Source organism: Pituophis catenifer, unplaced genomic scaffold (assembly GCF_029215685.1).
Source record: "Pituophis catenifer annectens isolate HBS135680 unplaced genomic scaffold, rPitCat1.0.hap2 SCAF_13, whole genome shotgun sequence".
Classification (NCBI taxonomy): domain Eukaryota; kingdom Metazoa; phylum Chordata; class Lepidosauria; order Squamata; family Colubridae; genus Pituophis; species Pituophis catenifer.
The window spans coordinates 20,063,899-20,080,754 of NW_027256893.1; the positions used below are offsets into that span (position 1 = coordinate 20,063,899).

At 44.0% G+C, this 16,856-nt stretch overlaps 1 protein-coding gene across 1 annotated transcript in view; it reads left to right on the forward strand.

The window, feature by feature from the left end:
• Nucleotides 1–4,419: 4,419 nt before the first annotated feature.
• The window catches only part of TENT4B (terminal nucleotidyltransferase 4B), a 35,340-nt gene continuing 22,903 nt past the window's right edge, over nt 4,420–16,856 (forward strand). Inside the window, exon 1 of the mRNA XM_070952727.1 lies at nt 4,420–5,290. Within this exon, the coding sequence (XP_070808828.1) occupies nt 4,443–5,290 (848 nt within the window). The 5' untranslated portion in view covers nt 4,420–4,442. The remainder of the gene's footprint in view (nt 5,291–16,856) is intronic.

Sequence of the window (16,856 nt, forward strand, 5' to 3'; positions counted from 1 at the left end):
CTATGATCAAACAGAGTAAATTATCAATTATGGCACCCTGGGTAAATTGACACAACTTGGGGCAGTCAAATATCTTCTTGCTTTGAACAAGCATTTTACCGTATTTTGATTAAATAGCCTTCTAGCCAAATTTGTCTGCATTCAGCCAAGAGGCTGGATTGAAGGAAGGCCAGCTAATAATAAAAATAAGGAAGTCTTAATGAAGTAATTCCAGCAACGAATGAGGTTCAGGATCAAGCAGTCTCTGTACAATCAATATGGATGCTTCTATCCCTCGTTTGCTGTGCGTGGGCTGCCCCATCCCGTTGAGTTTCTACCTCCCTTGTTTCTGCAACTCGAATTTACTATCCTTTTGCTTTCACTGACTGAGAACTCTAACGTGAGTCATAGCCTAGGGGTACAATCCATATTCGGCAGCCAGGCAGTGAACTGATCTAATCCTAGTCTTTCCAAGTGGGTTGAACAAACTCCTCCCTTAAAACCTGGAGAGCTGGGGCCAGCCAGTTGGCCTGATTCAGCATAATGAAGCTTTCTCAGTTGACTGTCACTAGTACAATGGCTATCGGGAAGGGTTGCAACAGGAATGAGATAATACCGTGTTTCCCCGAAAATAAGACCCTGTCTTATATTTTTTTTGAACCCTGAAATAACCACAGCCTTATTTTTGGGGGGGTCTTATTTTGGGGTGTGTGGCGCAATACGGGGCTTCTCTTGATGTCTTACCTGATTTACAGCTCTGTCTCCCTAACCCTAACCAGAGGAAATGGCAGGGACCAGCTGCTCATGCGGTTAAATATTTTCAGGGAGGGCTTATTTTAGTGCATGCGCTCAAAAGCCCGATTGGGCTTATTATCACAGGATGTCTTATTTTTGGGGAAACTATCAGACGCGAAGAATCAGGACCATGCATTAAGCTCCAGTCGAATTGATTTATGGCTCATATGCACAAGAATTTAGTCAACTTTCAGCACTAAATTGGCGCTAGATAAGAATGAATGGAATTCAAGAGGACTTAGACCACTTGTGAGAAGGTAATGATTCCAGGCTCAGTCCTCTCTTGACCCTGCCTCCAGGCTCTGCCTTTCCTTCTCCTACAGGTTCCCAGAGTAAGACAATATCAGAATTGAGTTACTGAATGATTGCAATGAGTGATTCACATGATAAGGTATAGCTTGAGATGAAAGTTGCAGAATAATTGTTTTTAACCTACTCTAGAAAATCTGGTAAATTGAACAATCATAATAAAATATTTTGTGCTGGGAAACAATGACATGGCAGTTTGGTCCGTTGGCTAAGCTGCTGGACTGGGAGTGAGGAAACAGAGTCCTGTTCCTTCCATCTGGGTATCCTTGGACCAGTTCTGTCTTAGCCCTAGGAAGGACTTCTAAAATGGCTGCCAAGAGAACCATATGGACATTTCCACTTAGTCCCCAGGTGTCACTGATTCAATGGCATCCTCTGATTTTTTTTTTCAAATCATACTTTAATATTTGATCTTCCTTCTTGTACAATACAAACATGGAATAAGTAGCTGCTTCCAAATAATCTGGGACACGGATGGAGCTTTATTGTTGCAATTACGCATTTGCTTTCCAGCTATTCAAACCAATTTTAATCATATCTCAGGAAAAGGATTTTGGAGAGGCTGAAATCAGAATGGGAACAAAGGAGCTAAGAAAAACCACATAATTCTCTCCCCTCTTTCCCCCGCTTAATTTATATTTGGGACACGCATGAGCTCTCTAAAACAACTCTTCAAACCAACTAGGAATCTGAAATGCATTGCTAAAATGTTACTGCTTTCTTTAGTAGACACTGTACGGAGTAATACGATCTTTAAAGTATTATCTATATAAAGATGTTGAAAGGCACAAGTGATTGCAAAATTCTTTTTGCACATGAAAACTGGCATGTGTATGTAATACCCGTGATTACGCAGATACATTTGAGCTCTTACTTGGAAAAGACTAAATGTGTACTTTAATAGATGTTCCTGCAGCCTTTTTGATTTTGGAGATACTGTCCAAGAAACGATTTGTAAATAGAAATCTTCCCTCAACGTGATTAACCACAAATGCACTACAAAATGGAAAGAAAAAGCTACATTAAATAAATCCGACATCAGGTTTTGATACTCTGGATTAGGAGGCACAATTAACATGACCTTTGAATATAAGGATAGTTTACTTTATGGTGGCTTTGATCATCCCTGGAATTTTGGCAGTGGTGTGCAGCAATTATTGGGTTAGATCGGTTGAGATTCTCAATGTTTTCAGATTTGCTTTTATTTTGTGTATGCATGGATGCACGTGCAAAAGAAGGTAGGAGACTTGAGGAGATGAAAAAATACCTTTAATTATCTTAACTTTGAACCTTAAGATTGGAGTCAATAGTTATAGAGCTACTGCATTTAATGTGGAGGAGTCACGGATGTGGGATCCTATTGGGATCCACCAAAATGCCTGGAGGACATCTCCTTAATGTTTAAGAAGAAGGCACTCTGTTGCACTCTTCCCAACCACAAGGATTAGTTTGAAAAAAAAGATGGAGAAAGGCTTCAAAGTTAAGTGGGGTCCTTGGTATTTTGCTGAGCTTTGTTATTTCCTTGCAGACATTTCATTACCCAAGTAGGTCACATTATCAGTACTAGAAGGGAGTGTCTACTAGATTATCCAATTAAGATAATCTTGCTAGCGCTGATGATGTTACCTAGTTGGGTCATGAAATGTCTGCAACAAAAGCAAGCTCAGAGAACACCAAGGACCCGCAGTTCAACCCCAAGCTGCAAATATTCTTTTTTATTGGTATTTCCAGAGTCACACTGATTTCTAAGAATGACCTTCAATTGCAGACAGCCTCCTGAAGCATCCCGAGAATGTTAAAAATGGCTGGAGTCCTGGCTTTGGTTTTTGTGTATATGCACACCTGTTCAGAGGTAAAAAGCATAAAGATTACCTACGAAGAATCAAGTAACCACCCTTCTTTCTATGAAAGTTTGGCCTTCTGTCATTTTTGCTCTTTGGCCAGAGTTAGATACTGGTAATACAATAAATTATATAATGTAATATAAATTAATAAATGAACAAACACCCCCCTCCCTATGACGGTTTAGAAGAATATATATTCTTCCATTTTGGTTATTTGCCCAGAGTATGTCCTACGGGGAAAAATTATTCTATAATATAAATAAATAAATGAACAAAACCCTTCTATGAAGGTTTAGTACTTCTGTCATTTTTCTTCTTGGCCCAGTTTCATTCGAAATTGAGTGGAATATAAATTAAATAAATAGATGAATGAAAAGTTCCATATTTCTCTTTTTTTCTCTCTCTTCCTAACCATTTCTAAAATAATGCAGGTGTGTGTGTGTGTGTGTGGGCACGTATTTATATCTGTTTCTCATATTTGGATTAAAATGGGATTTTGTTGTACATGTTTTTAACTTGTGTTCGCCGCCCTGAGTCCTTCTGGAGAAGGGCAGCATATAAATACATGAAATAAATAAATATCTGTATCTAGCTCCACCCATATCTGTATGTATGTATATCTATATAAAGGTAATATATACACATTACCTTCATATACACATAGAAATAATGTATGTAGATCAGTGTCATTAACCAGCCATCCCCTCAGGTTCAAAAGAAAACCCTCCCAAACCTTTCCTGACCATCTTCGCCGACACCCCCACACCTCGTCCCCTCAATTTAGTGGGAAAGCTCGGGGCTTCCCTGCAAAGCAGGCCTCCCTCACACCTCCCGCGGCCCAGCACCCCGAAAGGCCCTTTCGGGGTGTGGGGGGGGGGGGCGGCCTCCCTCCAGAGACTCCGCCGCGCTCTCTCTTTCGGGCCTACGTCCGCGGAGGATCCGTCTCCATCCCGTGTTGCGAGGCAGGGAAGACCCGGCCGGGCGATTCCCTTCACGGCGTGGGCGACCGTCCTTCTCCGCCGAGGCCGCCCGGCCTTCTCCTTCTCCCTCCCACGCCTTTATTACGCGCGGCCCGGGAGGCGGCGGTGGCGGCGGCGGCGGCGGCCGCCTCTTCGACAGGGCCCCGCCTCGCTCGCCTCTCGCTCCGCGCTGCTGCTTGGCCGGGAGGGGCGGCGAAGCAGCAGCAGCAACAGCCGCCGCAGCCGCTTCTTTCTCTCTGTCTCTCTGTGTGTCTCTCGCTCGCTCTTCCTCCCGCCAGGTCGCCCGGCTTCCCCGGCCGCCCGCCCGCGCGCGTGTGTCCTCCTCCTTCTCCTCCTCCGCCGCCGCCGCCTCCGGGCTCCTCCGCTTCGCCGCTCCCCGCAGGGCGCCGCGCTCCCGAGAAGGCCGGCGGGGCTGGGCCTGCCCGGCCCGGCGGCGGCGGCAGCGGCACTAGCGGCGGCGGCAGGCAGTAGGAGGGCGAGGAGGAGGAGCCGCCGCCGCCGCCGCCCCGTCGTTCTTGGGCCGGCTCGCCGTTTGATGGATCCCCGGATCGCCTGGTTCCAGCCAGAGCAGCTCGGCCCTTCGAACCGCCTGTGGATGCAGATTTGGGAGACCACGCAAGGGGTCCGCAACCTCTACTTCCAGCAGCAGCAGCAGCAGCAGAGCCAGCCGGCCGCCGCCGCCGCCCCGGCCTCGTCTTCCTCGTCGTCGTCTCCTTCTTCTTCTTCGTCCGCCTCCTCGTGCAGCAGCAGCAGCAGCAGCAGCTCCCCGTCGACCCCCGTGGCCGCCTCCGCCGCTTCGTCCCCGCCGCCGCCCGGCATGTCCCGCGTCCCGCGTGGCGGCGACCCGCAGCCCGACTTCCTGCCGCTGGAGAGCGCCGGCCTGCCCCACCATCACCACCACCACCACCATCATCATCACCAGCAGCAGCGCCAGGCCTCCCCGCAGCCTCCCGCCTGGGCAGCCCGGCCCGGCGTCCAAGCGACCCCCGCTGCCCCGCAGGGCGCGGCCTCCTCCTCCTCCTCTTCTTCTTCTTCCTCCGCTACCGCCGTGTCTTCTTCGGGAGTAGCCGCCGCGGGGCCTTCTCCGGCCGCCGCGGCCTCGGCTCCCCGTGCGGCTTCGCCCGCGGCTCCGGCGGCCTCGGCTGGTGCCGCTGCCGCTGCTGCTGCGGCGGCGGCGGCGGCGGCGGCCAGCAACAAGAGGAAACGGGACAACAAGGCCAGCACTTTCGGCTTCAACTGCACGCTGCTGCTGGGCCCCGCCGGGGAAAGCGGCGGGCCGGCTTTGGGGAACGGGCCTTTGGGGAGGCCGCCGGGCGGGCCGGAGGAGCCGGCCTACACCGGCACCCCGTGGAAGAAGACGAATTACAGCCCCGGCGTGGTGGGGTGAGGAAGGGGAGCCTGGGGAGGGGACGGGGGTCTTTGGGGGGTGGGCATGGGGGAGGGGCAGGAGAAGGGGGTCTTCGGAGGAAGGGGGGTGGGGGAAGGGTGCAGAGGGGGTCTTTGGGGGGCAGGAGAGGGGGTCTTTGGAGGCAGGGCTTGTGGGGAGGACTGGAGCAGAGGGGGGCAGGAGAAGGGGTCTTCGGAGGCAGGTGGGGAAGGGTGCAGAGGGGGTCTTTGGGGGGCAGGAGAAGGGGGTCTTCGGAGGCAGGTGGGGGTGGGTGCAGAGGGGGTCTTTGGGGGACAGGAGTGGGGGTCTTTGGAGGCAGGACTTGTGGGGAGGACTGGAGCAGAGGGGGGCAGGAGAAGGGGGTCTTCGGAGGCAGGTAGGGAAGGGAGCAGAGAGGGTCTTTGGGGGACAGGACATAGGGGACAGGAGAGGGGGGTCTTTGGAGTTAGGACTTGGAGGGGGCGAAGGGAGGAGAGGGGCTCTTGGGAATAGGACTTGGGGGGAGGAAGTAAGGACTGGGGGGTCTTCGAGATCAGGATGTAGGGTTGGAGGAGGGAGCAGAGGGGAGCTCTTTCGAATCAGGGCTTGGAGGGTTAGGAGAGGGGGGTCTTTGGAGGCATGGGTGGGGGAAGGGAATAGAGGGGGTCTTTGGGGGCAGGACTTGAGGTGGGGAGGAGAGGGGGATCGTTTGCAGGCCTTTATAACCTCCTCTCTCCAAAGGAAACATTTGCAAAATGAGATCTATGGGGAAAGGTCGCATTTTAGTGTGCAATGGGGTGTAGTAAATGGGGAGGAGATGGGGTTGCCAGCCAAGGTTATTCATTATTGCACCTTGCCCAGAAAGTTGAGTGATCGTCTTTGGTGAATGGCAGCACAAAGGGGGCTTTTGAAATGTGGAAGGCAGGTTGGGATTGTCTGGGATCTGCAGGTGTTCAGGCAGGGCCAGGGGCTGCATGGGTGGGCAGGGGTGTGCCCTGGATCTGGGGGGGAGGGGTAACCCCTTGTCCTTCCGTGGAGGTTTTTCTGGCTTGTTTTGTGGCTTCAAGATTGGAAAAGGTTGAGTCCCAAGGATAGACTGAAGGAGGAACTAGAACGGGGCCTTGGATGCTAGAATAGCCTAGATTGGACATTTTCTGGGGTTGGGGGTTGGGGTTGAGATGCCCCTTTTGCATGCATGGGGATCCGGTTCAAAACAGCAGCTTTTGGGAAGTGAGAAGAGAGGCCTGTACATCAGCAAAGGCTTGGCCAGAATTAGTTATGGATCAGGAAGGATCTGTGTTGAATTTGTGGTATAAAGTTACTGGTTGAGGGGAGGGGGGTGTTTATTGGGAATAGGCATCTAGAGATAATTTGGGGTGGCTGTAGGTTGCCTTAGGAACCTCACCCCACTGGGCTCTAGTGTGAATTGAGTGGATGAATGAGTGGGTGACACTATGGCAAAGCACGTAATAAGGGATAATCTAAGAGTGCTTGGCTACCCCAGTCCAGAAGCACATGGTCTGAGAAAAAAGGCACACATTACCTGCCATGATGGAATGCCACACCACCTCCCCCCCCCCTTCCAATGTTGCTTGTGCAAGGATGTTCTTTGACCTTTACACAGTTTGCATTCCTGTAACAGTATTATGTAGGTATCTTCTCGCGTCACACTATTGTGGATGCTTTGGCACTCTGCACACGGAAGAAAGGAGGAGGGGTCCTTAAGAAGCTTAAGTAGGCTCAGGTTTTTCATGGGAGGGGGAGAAACCAGGGTGTATGTGTGCATTTTGAAATTAGACAGGAACTTATTCTACAGAAGGGCACAATCAGGTTGGTGTCTTCTGATCTTACGACTCTTAAGCACCTCCCAGTGCGGTCGAAACGTGTTTCAGTGCACAGAAGTGTGTGAGCGAGCAAAGAGGCATATTGCACACCAGATTATACCTGACAAAAGACACATGGCCTGTGGATTCAGTGGAGGTGGGATTCTTGTGCCGTAATGACCTCCTTGAGTTGGCCATTGCAAAGGTGAATTATAATATGCATTTTTTGTCTTTCTCAACAAAAATCTTTGTCACTCTTAGTGTTACATTATGCAGGATTCCAGGGCAAGGGTGTCTTTCTGAATACAAATGGACCTTTTGCAGGGTATGGAAGGAAGTCTTCTGAACACAGCTGATGCACAACTCTTCTGTGGCAGGTTGCACTTGATTTAACAAAGATTAAGGAGATCTTACAGTGTTTTAGATGCATAGCGTCTTTTCCTTGTTGCATTCTCATTCCTTCAGCAAATTATGCGAAGGGGTTTTTATTTTGGTCAGAAAGAAATTGTGCTGCTTGTGTATTGTCAGTTGGCATCAGTTTAACAGCATCAAAATGGGATTTTATATTATTGTAGGGAGCGGTTTCATCATGATAAATGTCAAATTTGTCAACATTCTATTCTTTGGAGATTATCGGAGAGTTTCAAGGCAGCTTATACTTTTTATTTGTATATTTCATGTATTTCGTTTTCAGTTTTTAAAAACTGCAGTGTTCATCCTGCAATTTTTTTCCCTTCTTTTATGAACAACGCATTTACCCATCCAGTGCCCATCCAGAAGCCTATTTCGCTGCATTGTGGATCAGGATACGATCCAGATAATGGAACTTCATTGTCCTTAGATTTTTCACTGGTCTGTATAAACTATTCAAGCGAAAGGATAGAATTCCACATACAGCAGAAAACCATAATGTTCCTGGGGTATTTTATTATTATATGTCGTTTAAATAGGCTTCAAAATACCATTTTTTATTAGTATGTTCCACTTCTACTGTAATCGCATAATATATCAGAAATTAGTTTGATACATTAAACTAACTTAATAATGTACTTGTTTATTTAACGCAGAAGAGTAACCCAGCCATAATGCCTTCACATCTGTGAGAACCTGGCTACTGTGATTTACCCGTCTAACAACGGTTAAATCTTTAGCTAAGCATGATTTGTGAATGCAACAGATGGCTGTGTTTGTGCGTAGCCAGTAAGGTGAAATTTGTAACTCTGCAACTTCAGAGGATGAAATGAGGGATGATAGAATTTAATCATATTATAGTTAAGCTGCATCTGAATATGATGCTGTTCAGGGAACTAACAAAGCAGCTAAGTTTTATTTGTCAGCTACATGCTTGTGAATACAGTTGTAGCTAAAACTGGCTCCTTTTAAAGATGTCAGATCATGCCATGCCATAATCCTGTTAAATGACTAGTTTTGGCTGAAAGTGGATCCATTCACATAATTTCCCTTTCTGGCAAGGCTAGTGTTGACATTTGTGTTATACAATGATCAGTTAAATTATGAGCTGAAAGCTGGAGAGTCAATTGAACCGAATCAATAGAGATTGGAAATAAACTAAACTTTGTTGAACAATGAGTTAGCCTTCAAGTATATTGTTTTTAAAAAAAGTGAAACGTACCTTTTAAATGATTTGAGGCATAAAAAAGCAATAACTGTATGGTTAGATTTACCTATTGGATTAAGTAATTAATGAGATTGTTTCGTTTGCTGGTTTCCTTCAGTTAGTAGTAGTGTATTACGGAGTGTCCAACCTTGGCAACTTTTAAGACTTATGGACTTCAACTCCCAGAATTCCCCAGCCAGCTTTACACTAAGTTATACTTCTCATCTGATACAACTTCTTGGATGGATCCACCGACAGTATGTCTCCCAGATTTTTAGCATAGATTTTGTGCTGTTACCTGTCATCCTGTTTTAGTAGAGATGCCAGAAACTGGCTTGAGTAACGTGTACTGTATATATCATATATCAAAATGATTTCCTACTTAATCATCAGTAGTTGATAAAAAGTTCTTGTCTCATCTTGAAACTGCAATTTGTCTAGTTAACTCAAGAAAGTGTATTTTTTCCATGGTTATAGTCGAGAGGCTTGGTTTATGTAACACGTTAAGCCAGAGGTTTTCAAACTTGGCAGCTTTAAGACTTGTGGACTTCAACTCCCAGAATTCTCCAGCCAGCATACCATAGCTGGCTGGAGAATTCTGGGAGTTGAAGTCTACAAGTCTTAAAGTTGCCAAGTTTGAAGACCTCTGCATTAACCTATGGTTTGCTTTAATTGAATAGGCCTCAAGTACCTAGGTTTGCACTACGCATTCAGCCTAAATGAGGCCACATTATGGCTTAGTTTGATGTGTGATAAGAAGTTAAGCAGCCATTAAAATATATCTTCTTCAAACACTAGAGTTACAGGGTTCTGCACTATCATGTTTAATAAGAAAGATATTTACAGCTCATATCACTTTGTAACCAATATATATAGCATTTTCATGCAGTGAAACAAGTAAGCCAGTTGTAGACACAGTGATATCACTTTTTTTTCCCCACCCAGAACTACAAAGGCTTTTCAGCAATGTTGTTCTTGGTTCTTCCATTTGATTCTTGCATAATTGTCTAATCTCAGTTTTATGTTCCAAGGTGTTACAGATTAAATGTGCAAGGGGTTGGGAGAGCAGTGTTAATTGATTTAACACATGCACAAACTTGTAAAAATTCTAAATGGAGGCCCTGCGTTTTATACAGTTCAGTGAAGAAATTAATAAAGATATCACTTTGCAATAACTCATTCTTGCGTTATTAAGAAAATCTCCATATAGAAATAATAATCTTTTTTTTTTTAAAGGAACCTTTTCAGGTTATTTGTCACCATTATGGTGGTCTTTATACACATGCAGTAAACCCAGTATTAAAGTGTGTGTGTGTGTGTGTGTGTGTATATACACGTTGCAAGCCAGGGGACCATTTCTTGCCTTTGAACTTGTACTTTGGTTGTTGACACCAAAAGTATCAGGAGAAATAAACATCTTGGAAATGGAAGCGGCAGTTGAAGTAAGGGAAGGAACAAAGTCTGGAATTGCAGGGGTTTGAGCTCATCTGACTTAAAAAGCAATAAGTCTAGTTACAGACGTCATTGTGTTAAATAATTCTCTTGTATCACCCCGACCACAGTTTTCTTCTGAAAGAAGACAATCCTTGGCCAAAGGTTCTAGCTAGCTTGCCTGAATCACGAAATGAAAGGTTGCATTTGACTGAATGGAAGGATATTTTATTTTCTGTAGCTCAGTTTTTATGGGCTGGTATCAGCGGTGGGTTTCTAATATTCTTACCACCAGTTTGCCCCATGTGTACGCTCGCTTCACGCACGCACCTTCTGCGCATGCGGCCGGACTTCCACGCATGCACTGTGCTTGCTCGCGTGCCTTCCGCGATTTCCACTACCGGTTCACACGAACCGGCTTACACGAACCGGCTGAATACCACCTCTGGCTGGTATCCCGTTCTGGAAAGCAAGGCCTGCATAGCACAGTTACAGATCCTTGGTTCCATTTGTAGGCTGGATTTGAAGCTGGCGTGAAGGCTTCACGTGTTCTACAGAGCCAGTCTTTGGCAGTTGGTCAAGCCATGCCTTAATATGGGGTAGTCCTCGACGTACGACCACCACTGAGTTCAAAATTTCCGTGGCTAAGCGAGACGTTTGTTAAGTGAGGATTGCCCCATTTTACATCCTTTTCTTGCCACAGTCGTTAAGCGAAACACTTCAGGTGTTCAGTTAGTAGCTCGGTTATGAAGGGAATCTGGCTTCCCCTATGACTTTGCTTGTCAGAAGGTCGCAAAAGAGGATCAGATGATCTTGGGACACTGCAGCCGTCATAAATATGAGTCAGTTGCTTTTGATGATGTGACCACAGGGGAAGCAGCAACGGTCAGTAAGCGTGAAAAATGGTCATCGGTCACATTTTTCAGTGCCGTTGTAACTTTGGTCACTAAATGAACTGTCGTATGTCGGGGACTACCTGTAGTAGTTGTACACCTTTTCCCTACTCTTAACATTCCTTATTGTGTGGCAATTCCTCAAATAAAATGTCACACCTTCAACACTGTATTTTTTAAAGTAGGAAGCATGCGATTAAGAAAAGAAGGCCACTCCCACATGGATATCTCTAACAGATGGTGTGAATTATTCTTTCACATCATGTTTCAAGAGAATATTGCAATGCCAAGGAAGTCAAATTATGTACTATTAATGTTCCATTAGTGTGTTTCAGAGCACACTTAATTTATGATTGATTTAATACCCGTGCCAGTCCCCGTTTAACAATGTTGTTTTGCTGATAAGGGAATACTTATCATAACCTTGGCCCTTGTGGGCATACAGGGAAGTACAGAATTAATAATATTTGAATCTTCTGGATAGTAATTGGGGAGCTTGTTTTTTAAAAAAATTGCTTTTCATGACATTTCCATTGAACAACTGTTATCTCTCTTGTACCTGCTTAGATTCTTCCCTTCTTGCTATAAATTGGAAGGGATATTTCACTTTGTTCCCATATCCAGTTCTTTATTATCCGAATAATTCTGTATTCAGTTCTTTGCCTACTGAATGTTCTGTCTTTAGCATAATTGAGAGGTTTGGGGATTAAAACTTCCAAAAGCATTGTGAAACTTTTAGGTATTATGTTTCCTTTCCTTTTGTTTCTGGTTTGTTACTCTCTTGATTTTTAAAAAATTGATGAACATAATTTGGTGGAGAGAAATGTGACTTTTTGGCAACCTATATTTCCCACAGTGAAAGGAGCTAGGGTTGAATTGATATCCAAAACTTTTAAGTGTGTGTATGTATACATACATACATAAATACATACATACCATACATACATACATATATGAATCTTTTAGGGACGCAGTGGCTAAGACGCTGAGCTTGTCGATCGAAAGGATGGCAGTTCAGCAATTTGAATCCCTAGTGCCGCGTAATGGGGTGAGCTCCCAGAAAGCACATAAAAAATGCAAGTAGAAAAATAGGGACCACCTTTGGTGGGAAGGTAACAGCGTTTTGTGCACTGTGCTGGCTGGGGGATTCTGGGAATTGAAGTCCACCCATCTTCAGGCTTCCAAGGTTGAGAAACACTGCTCTACAGGTAAAGTGTGCCTTGTTTCCTTTTTGCCTGGATGGCAGGCAAACCCATCTCTGGGAAAGGCAGGATTCGGTCTCAGCCCTCCCAGACTGAAGTTCACACACCTTTCCCCGTTCGGTTGTATGGACTCCTGGTCCTACTCAGTTTTTGACCTTGTTGTGTAAGATTACATAACTGTACAGGTGTGTTTTCTTATGCTTTTGTTATGAACATGACGGTAATTATCTTTGGGAACCTAACTGTGGCAGGTTTTAATGATCCTGAAAATAATTCCCTTCTGTTTTTCCTCCTGCCTCTAAACTTTTATAAAGAATGGAGATAACTTTTGTGGCACTTCTAGTATTCCTGCATTTAAAAGAAGGAAAGGGAGGCAGCGCATCAGAATTCTCGCCCATCCGAGCACACGACTCCGTGTAGCAATGTGCGAATGAATTCTGTGGTCATTTATTGCCTTGATCCTTCCAGCAACTCTAGGTCATTTTACATGACATTTTTTTCAGATTAAACATTTGTCTTATTTCTCTCTCTTTTCAAAGAAACTTTGCTTGGTAAAAAATGTGAAACTACCCACTTGGCTTACCAAGCAATTCTTTTTTTTTTTTTTCAATCCCAAGTTTTTTTAATTATATTATTTGTACATATCAATGTGTGATACCTGAGTTTCATACATTTCAATAAAAATAAACATCATATTATTACACACAATTATTACATTTCATTTTTATTGTTTCATATTATTTGCACATATCCTTTACTTCAGTTCTAAACCTTCTTCTTACTCTTACTCTTCCATATATCTTAATATATTGGTATATATATATACTATAATTCCCCTCTTATTTCTATCTCTATTTTAGCTTCCCCCTCCCTCACTATAATACTCAAAGATGTGATAATATTTCTTTTCTGTTCCCTACTATTACTACACATATTTTTGTTACAATACATTCTTTCATTTTCTAATCACCCATTATTTAATTCTAGCATGTTTTTATACTTATTTGATAATACTATTATTCAAATTCTAATTTTCCAATTAAAAACTTAATAATTCTTCATACCTCTGTTCATATTTCCCATCCTTGAAATTCTACTATTAATACACATGTTTACATTAAAATATATTCTTGCATTAACTAATCACCTGTTATTTAATTCTAGCATTTCACTATTAGCCATATTTTTATACATATTTAACTTCCACACTACATACAAAGTAATTATCCAACTAATATAGTTCTAATATTAATGCACATTATTAAAATTTTTTCATAAAGTCTCTTTTGCTTTACTTTCCCTTTCTCCTTTATCCATCATCTCTTGCCAGTATCCCAATTTTTAGTCTTCAAATATTTGAGCTGTGTTGTTTTCTAATCCTTGCGTCCCCAGGGATGTAAAACTCTATTCCCAAAATTAACTTGACAGGTTCTTTGAAGGAAAAAGAACTATCAATCTGAAAGTCTACAGTAATATTAAGGGGCTTATTTGGGTATTTGACTATCAAAATTATGACCAGATCATTGAAGAAATTGCTTACTCTCAATTCCAAATACTCTTCACATGGATTGCTTGAACCATTGGGTTGCATAATCTTGGCCTTTCGTAATGCAATAAAATAATGAAGTTAAAGAGCCATTAAGGTATAACGTGCAGAATTGAATTTCATAATTTTTCATAAACTTTCAGATGTTTACGTTGGAATTTGTACGTTCTATTGGTCTTAAAATAAAACACATCGATATGTCATTCTTAATTATAGATACTGAAGTGGATACCTATATTCTTGTACATTGATATTAGGGTCCGAGATTCTTAGGAATTTAACATTATTTTATATCATCATTTGGCTGGCAAATCTTGCTGTATAAATTTGAGTGAACTCATTAACACCAATGGGACATTTTTAGCACCTATAAAAAGAAGTAGCTTGATTTTTCTCCCAAACTTTGCAAATGTAGCACTAGTAATAATTGTTAATATATAGTACATTTCTCTGTTGCTACTGTTGCACACAGCATTAGTGATGATACAATTATTTGGGTAAGGATTGTGTTGTTATACAGTGATCAGTTATCGTCCGGAACAGATTCTTGCAGATAGATTGATTGATTAAAATTAGAACCATTACTCCAATATAGACTAAATGGGGGATAAGTTTCTGTTTGTGCTTAAGTTTTTTTTTTTTAAGTAAATACTCAGCTTGAAGTGAATCGAATGCAAGAATTTTCTGTTAACCATTAGTTTCAGTTGGAGGGAAAAACTCATCCTTTTTCCCCTAGCCAGCTGAAGAATACAGTAGAGAATATATCATAACCGCTAAAAACTTAAGTTTAGTACTTGGAATTAATAGATTAGGCACAATTGTACCTTTTTTTTTTTTCTCGGATTCTAAGTCACAGTTCTGTGGATTCAAGTTTTCACCCATTCACATATTTTAATGGCGCATTTGTAAATTAAAAAAATAATAACGAAGGGAGGAGAACCCCAGGTTCGGACTTCTGTGTGACCCTCTTCCCCCTTTAGCAAAGTTCGTTGTGTTTGGAAGCTTGCAGCGCATGCTACTCGACATCCCGTTGATCATATTTCCTAATTTTATTTTTTAAACACGCTTGCCCCAGTATGATCTGGGTTAGAATAAGCATCCGCTCTGTCCAAGATGAGATAGAAGAATGTACTAGGAAATGACCTCCTGTGCCAAAAAGGGGAAAAAAAAATGTTAATGAAGATTTTGAATCTTTTGGATACGTCCCAAGTAGACACTTTGCTTTATTTCCTAATTTTTCTCATCCTTCAGGTTGACTTTAGACCAGGGGTCTCCAGCCTTGGCAACTTTAAGCCTGGAGGACTTCAACTCCCAGAATTCCCCTTCAATCCTGGCAGTTGAAGTCCTCCAGGCTTAAAGTTGCCAAGGTTGGAGACCCCTGCTTTAGACAATTGCTGGATGCTTCTCAAGGAAATGCAAGTGAAGACGGGGCTAAACAGCCTGGCTGCCATACAGTGATCAAAAGATGGATTGAGGGAGAATAACAGGTAGTCCTTGACTTATGACCACCATTTTTTGTTCCTAAGCGAGACATTTGTTAAGCGGGTTTTGTTGCCCCATTTTACGACTTCCCTTGCCACAGTTGTTAAGCAAATCATTGCAGTTGTTAAGTTAGCAACCCGGTTGTAGTGAATCGGACTTCCCTATTGGACTTTGCTTGTTTAGAAGGTCGCAAAACCGGATTGCGTGACCCCCCCCCCCCCCCCCCCCCCGGGGACGCTGCCACCGTCATAAAATATGAACCAGTTGCCAAGCATCTTAAATTTTGATCACGTGACCACGGGGATGTTGTAACGGTCGTTAAGTGTGAAAAACGGTCATAAGTGCCTTTGTAACTTTGAAATGGTCACTAAATGAGCTGTTGTAAATTTACCTGTACTACCCCATGTAGGTCCTTCAGATGTTGCAGAATTAGTTTCCTGACAGTTAGAACAATTAATCCGTGGAATAACTTGCCTCCAGAAGTTGTAAATGCTCCAACACTGGAAATTTTTAAGAAGAGATTGGAGAACCATTGGTCTGAAATGGTATAGGGCCATGATGGGAGGGGAGGGACAGGGTGGGTGGGGCCAGCCAGGAATGAGATTTGGGGGTTCTCCGAAATGCACAGCTAGAGGTTGTCCGGAACCCCTGCGAACCCCCAGCAGCCCACCCCTGGTCCTGACCCCTATAATTCAGTGGTTTCCTCCTTGTTTCCTACCTTACCCAGATCTGCTTATCAGAAAGCCTTATCAACGTTTGAGACGGGACATAAATCCCTTCCTTCGGCACTATGATTCAATTCTGGATGTTGAAAATCCATACATCTTAAAAGTGGGATTGGGATGGAGTTTAAACAACGGGTTTAAGGCCCGCTGTACATCACAAGAAAGACCCAGAGACACCAACTCCTCCTCTTTCTCCCCCCCGCCCCCCACCAAACCTTGTAATCCTGTCACTGTCGAACGTATCTCAAAAAACATCGCCAATGTAACCGAGGGCAGGTTGGCCTCTTTGTACAGTATGTTGCCTGCATTTATCGGAGCGGTTAATATTAACTATTAATGTCAACATGGTGTGCTGTTGATATTCCGGAGCTTTCGAGAGAGAGAGAAAGAGAGAGAGAGCAGTGTTTTGCTGATATTGAGGATGTCATCCTTAGGTGAAAATATGTGGGTTGCCCGTTTGTGACTTCAGGGGGTTGGGTCTTCCCGTCTGCAGCCTGAAATTATGATTTGCGCCCCGTTTTAACTTCCCTGTGTCATCTGCTGAACCAGTGGTCCCCAACGATTCTGGCTTTCCGGATTGGCAGGGGTGTGGGGGAGAGGAAATGGTTCTGTGTGAGCAGCAGGCATCCACGTTTGCCCCTCGCAACAATACCCACCACTCGCTTGCGCGACCCAGTTCTGAGCGGGCTGCGGCCCAGTGTTGGGCTGTGGTCCGGGGATTGGGGACCCCTGTGCTAAACTGTCATAATCGTGAGATTATGAGGGGTCCTTGGTGCTCTCCAAGCTTGGTTGTTTCCTTGCAGACCAGGGGTGGGTTCTAAATTTTTTTACTATTGGTTCTGTGGGCGTGGCTTATTTTGTGG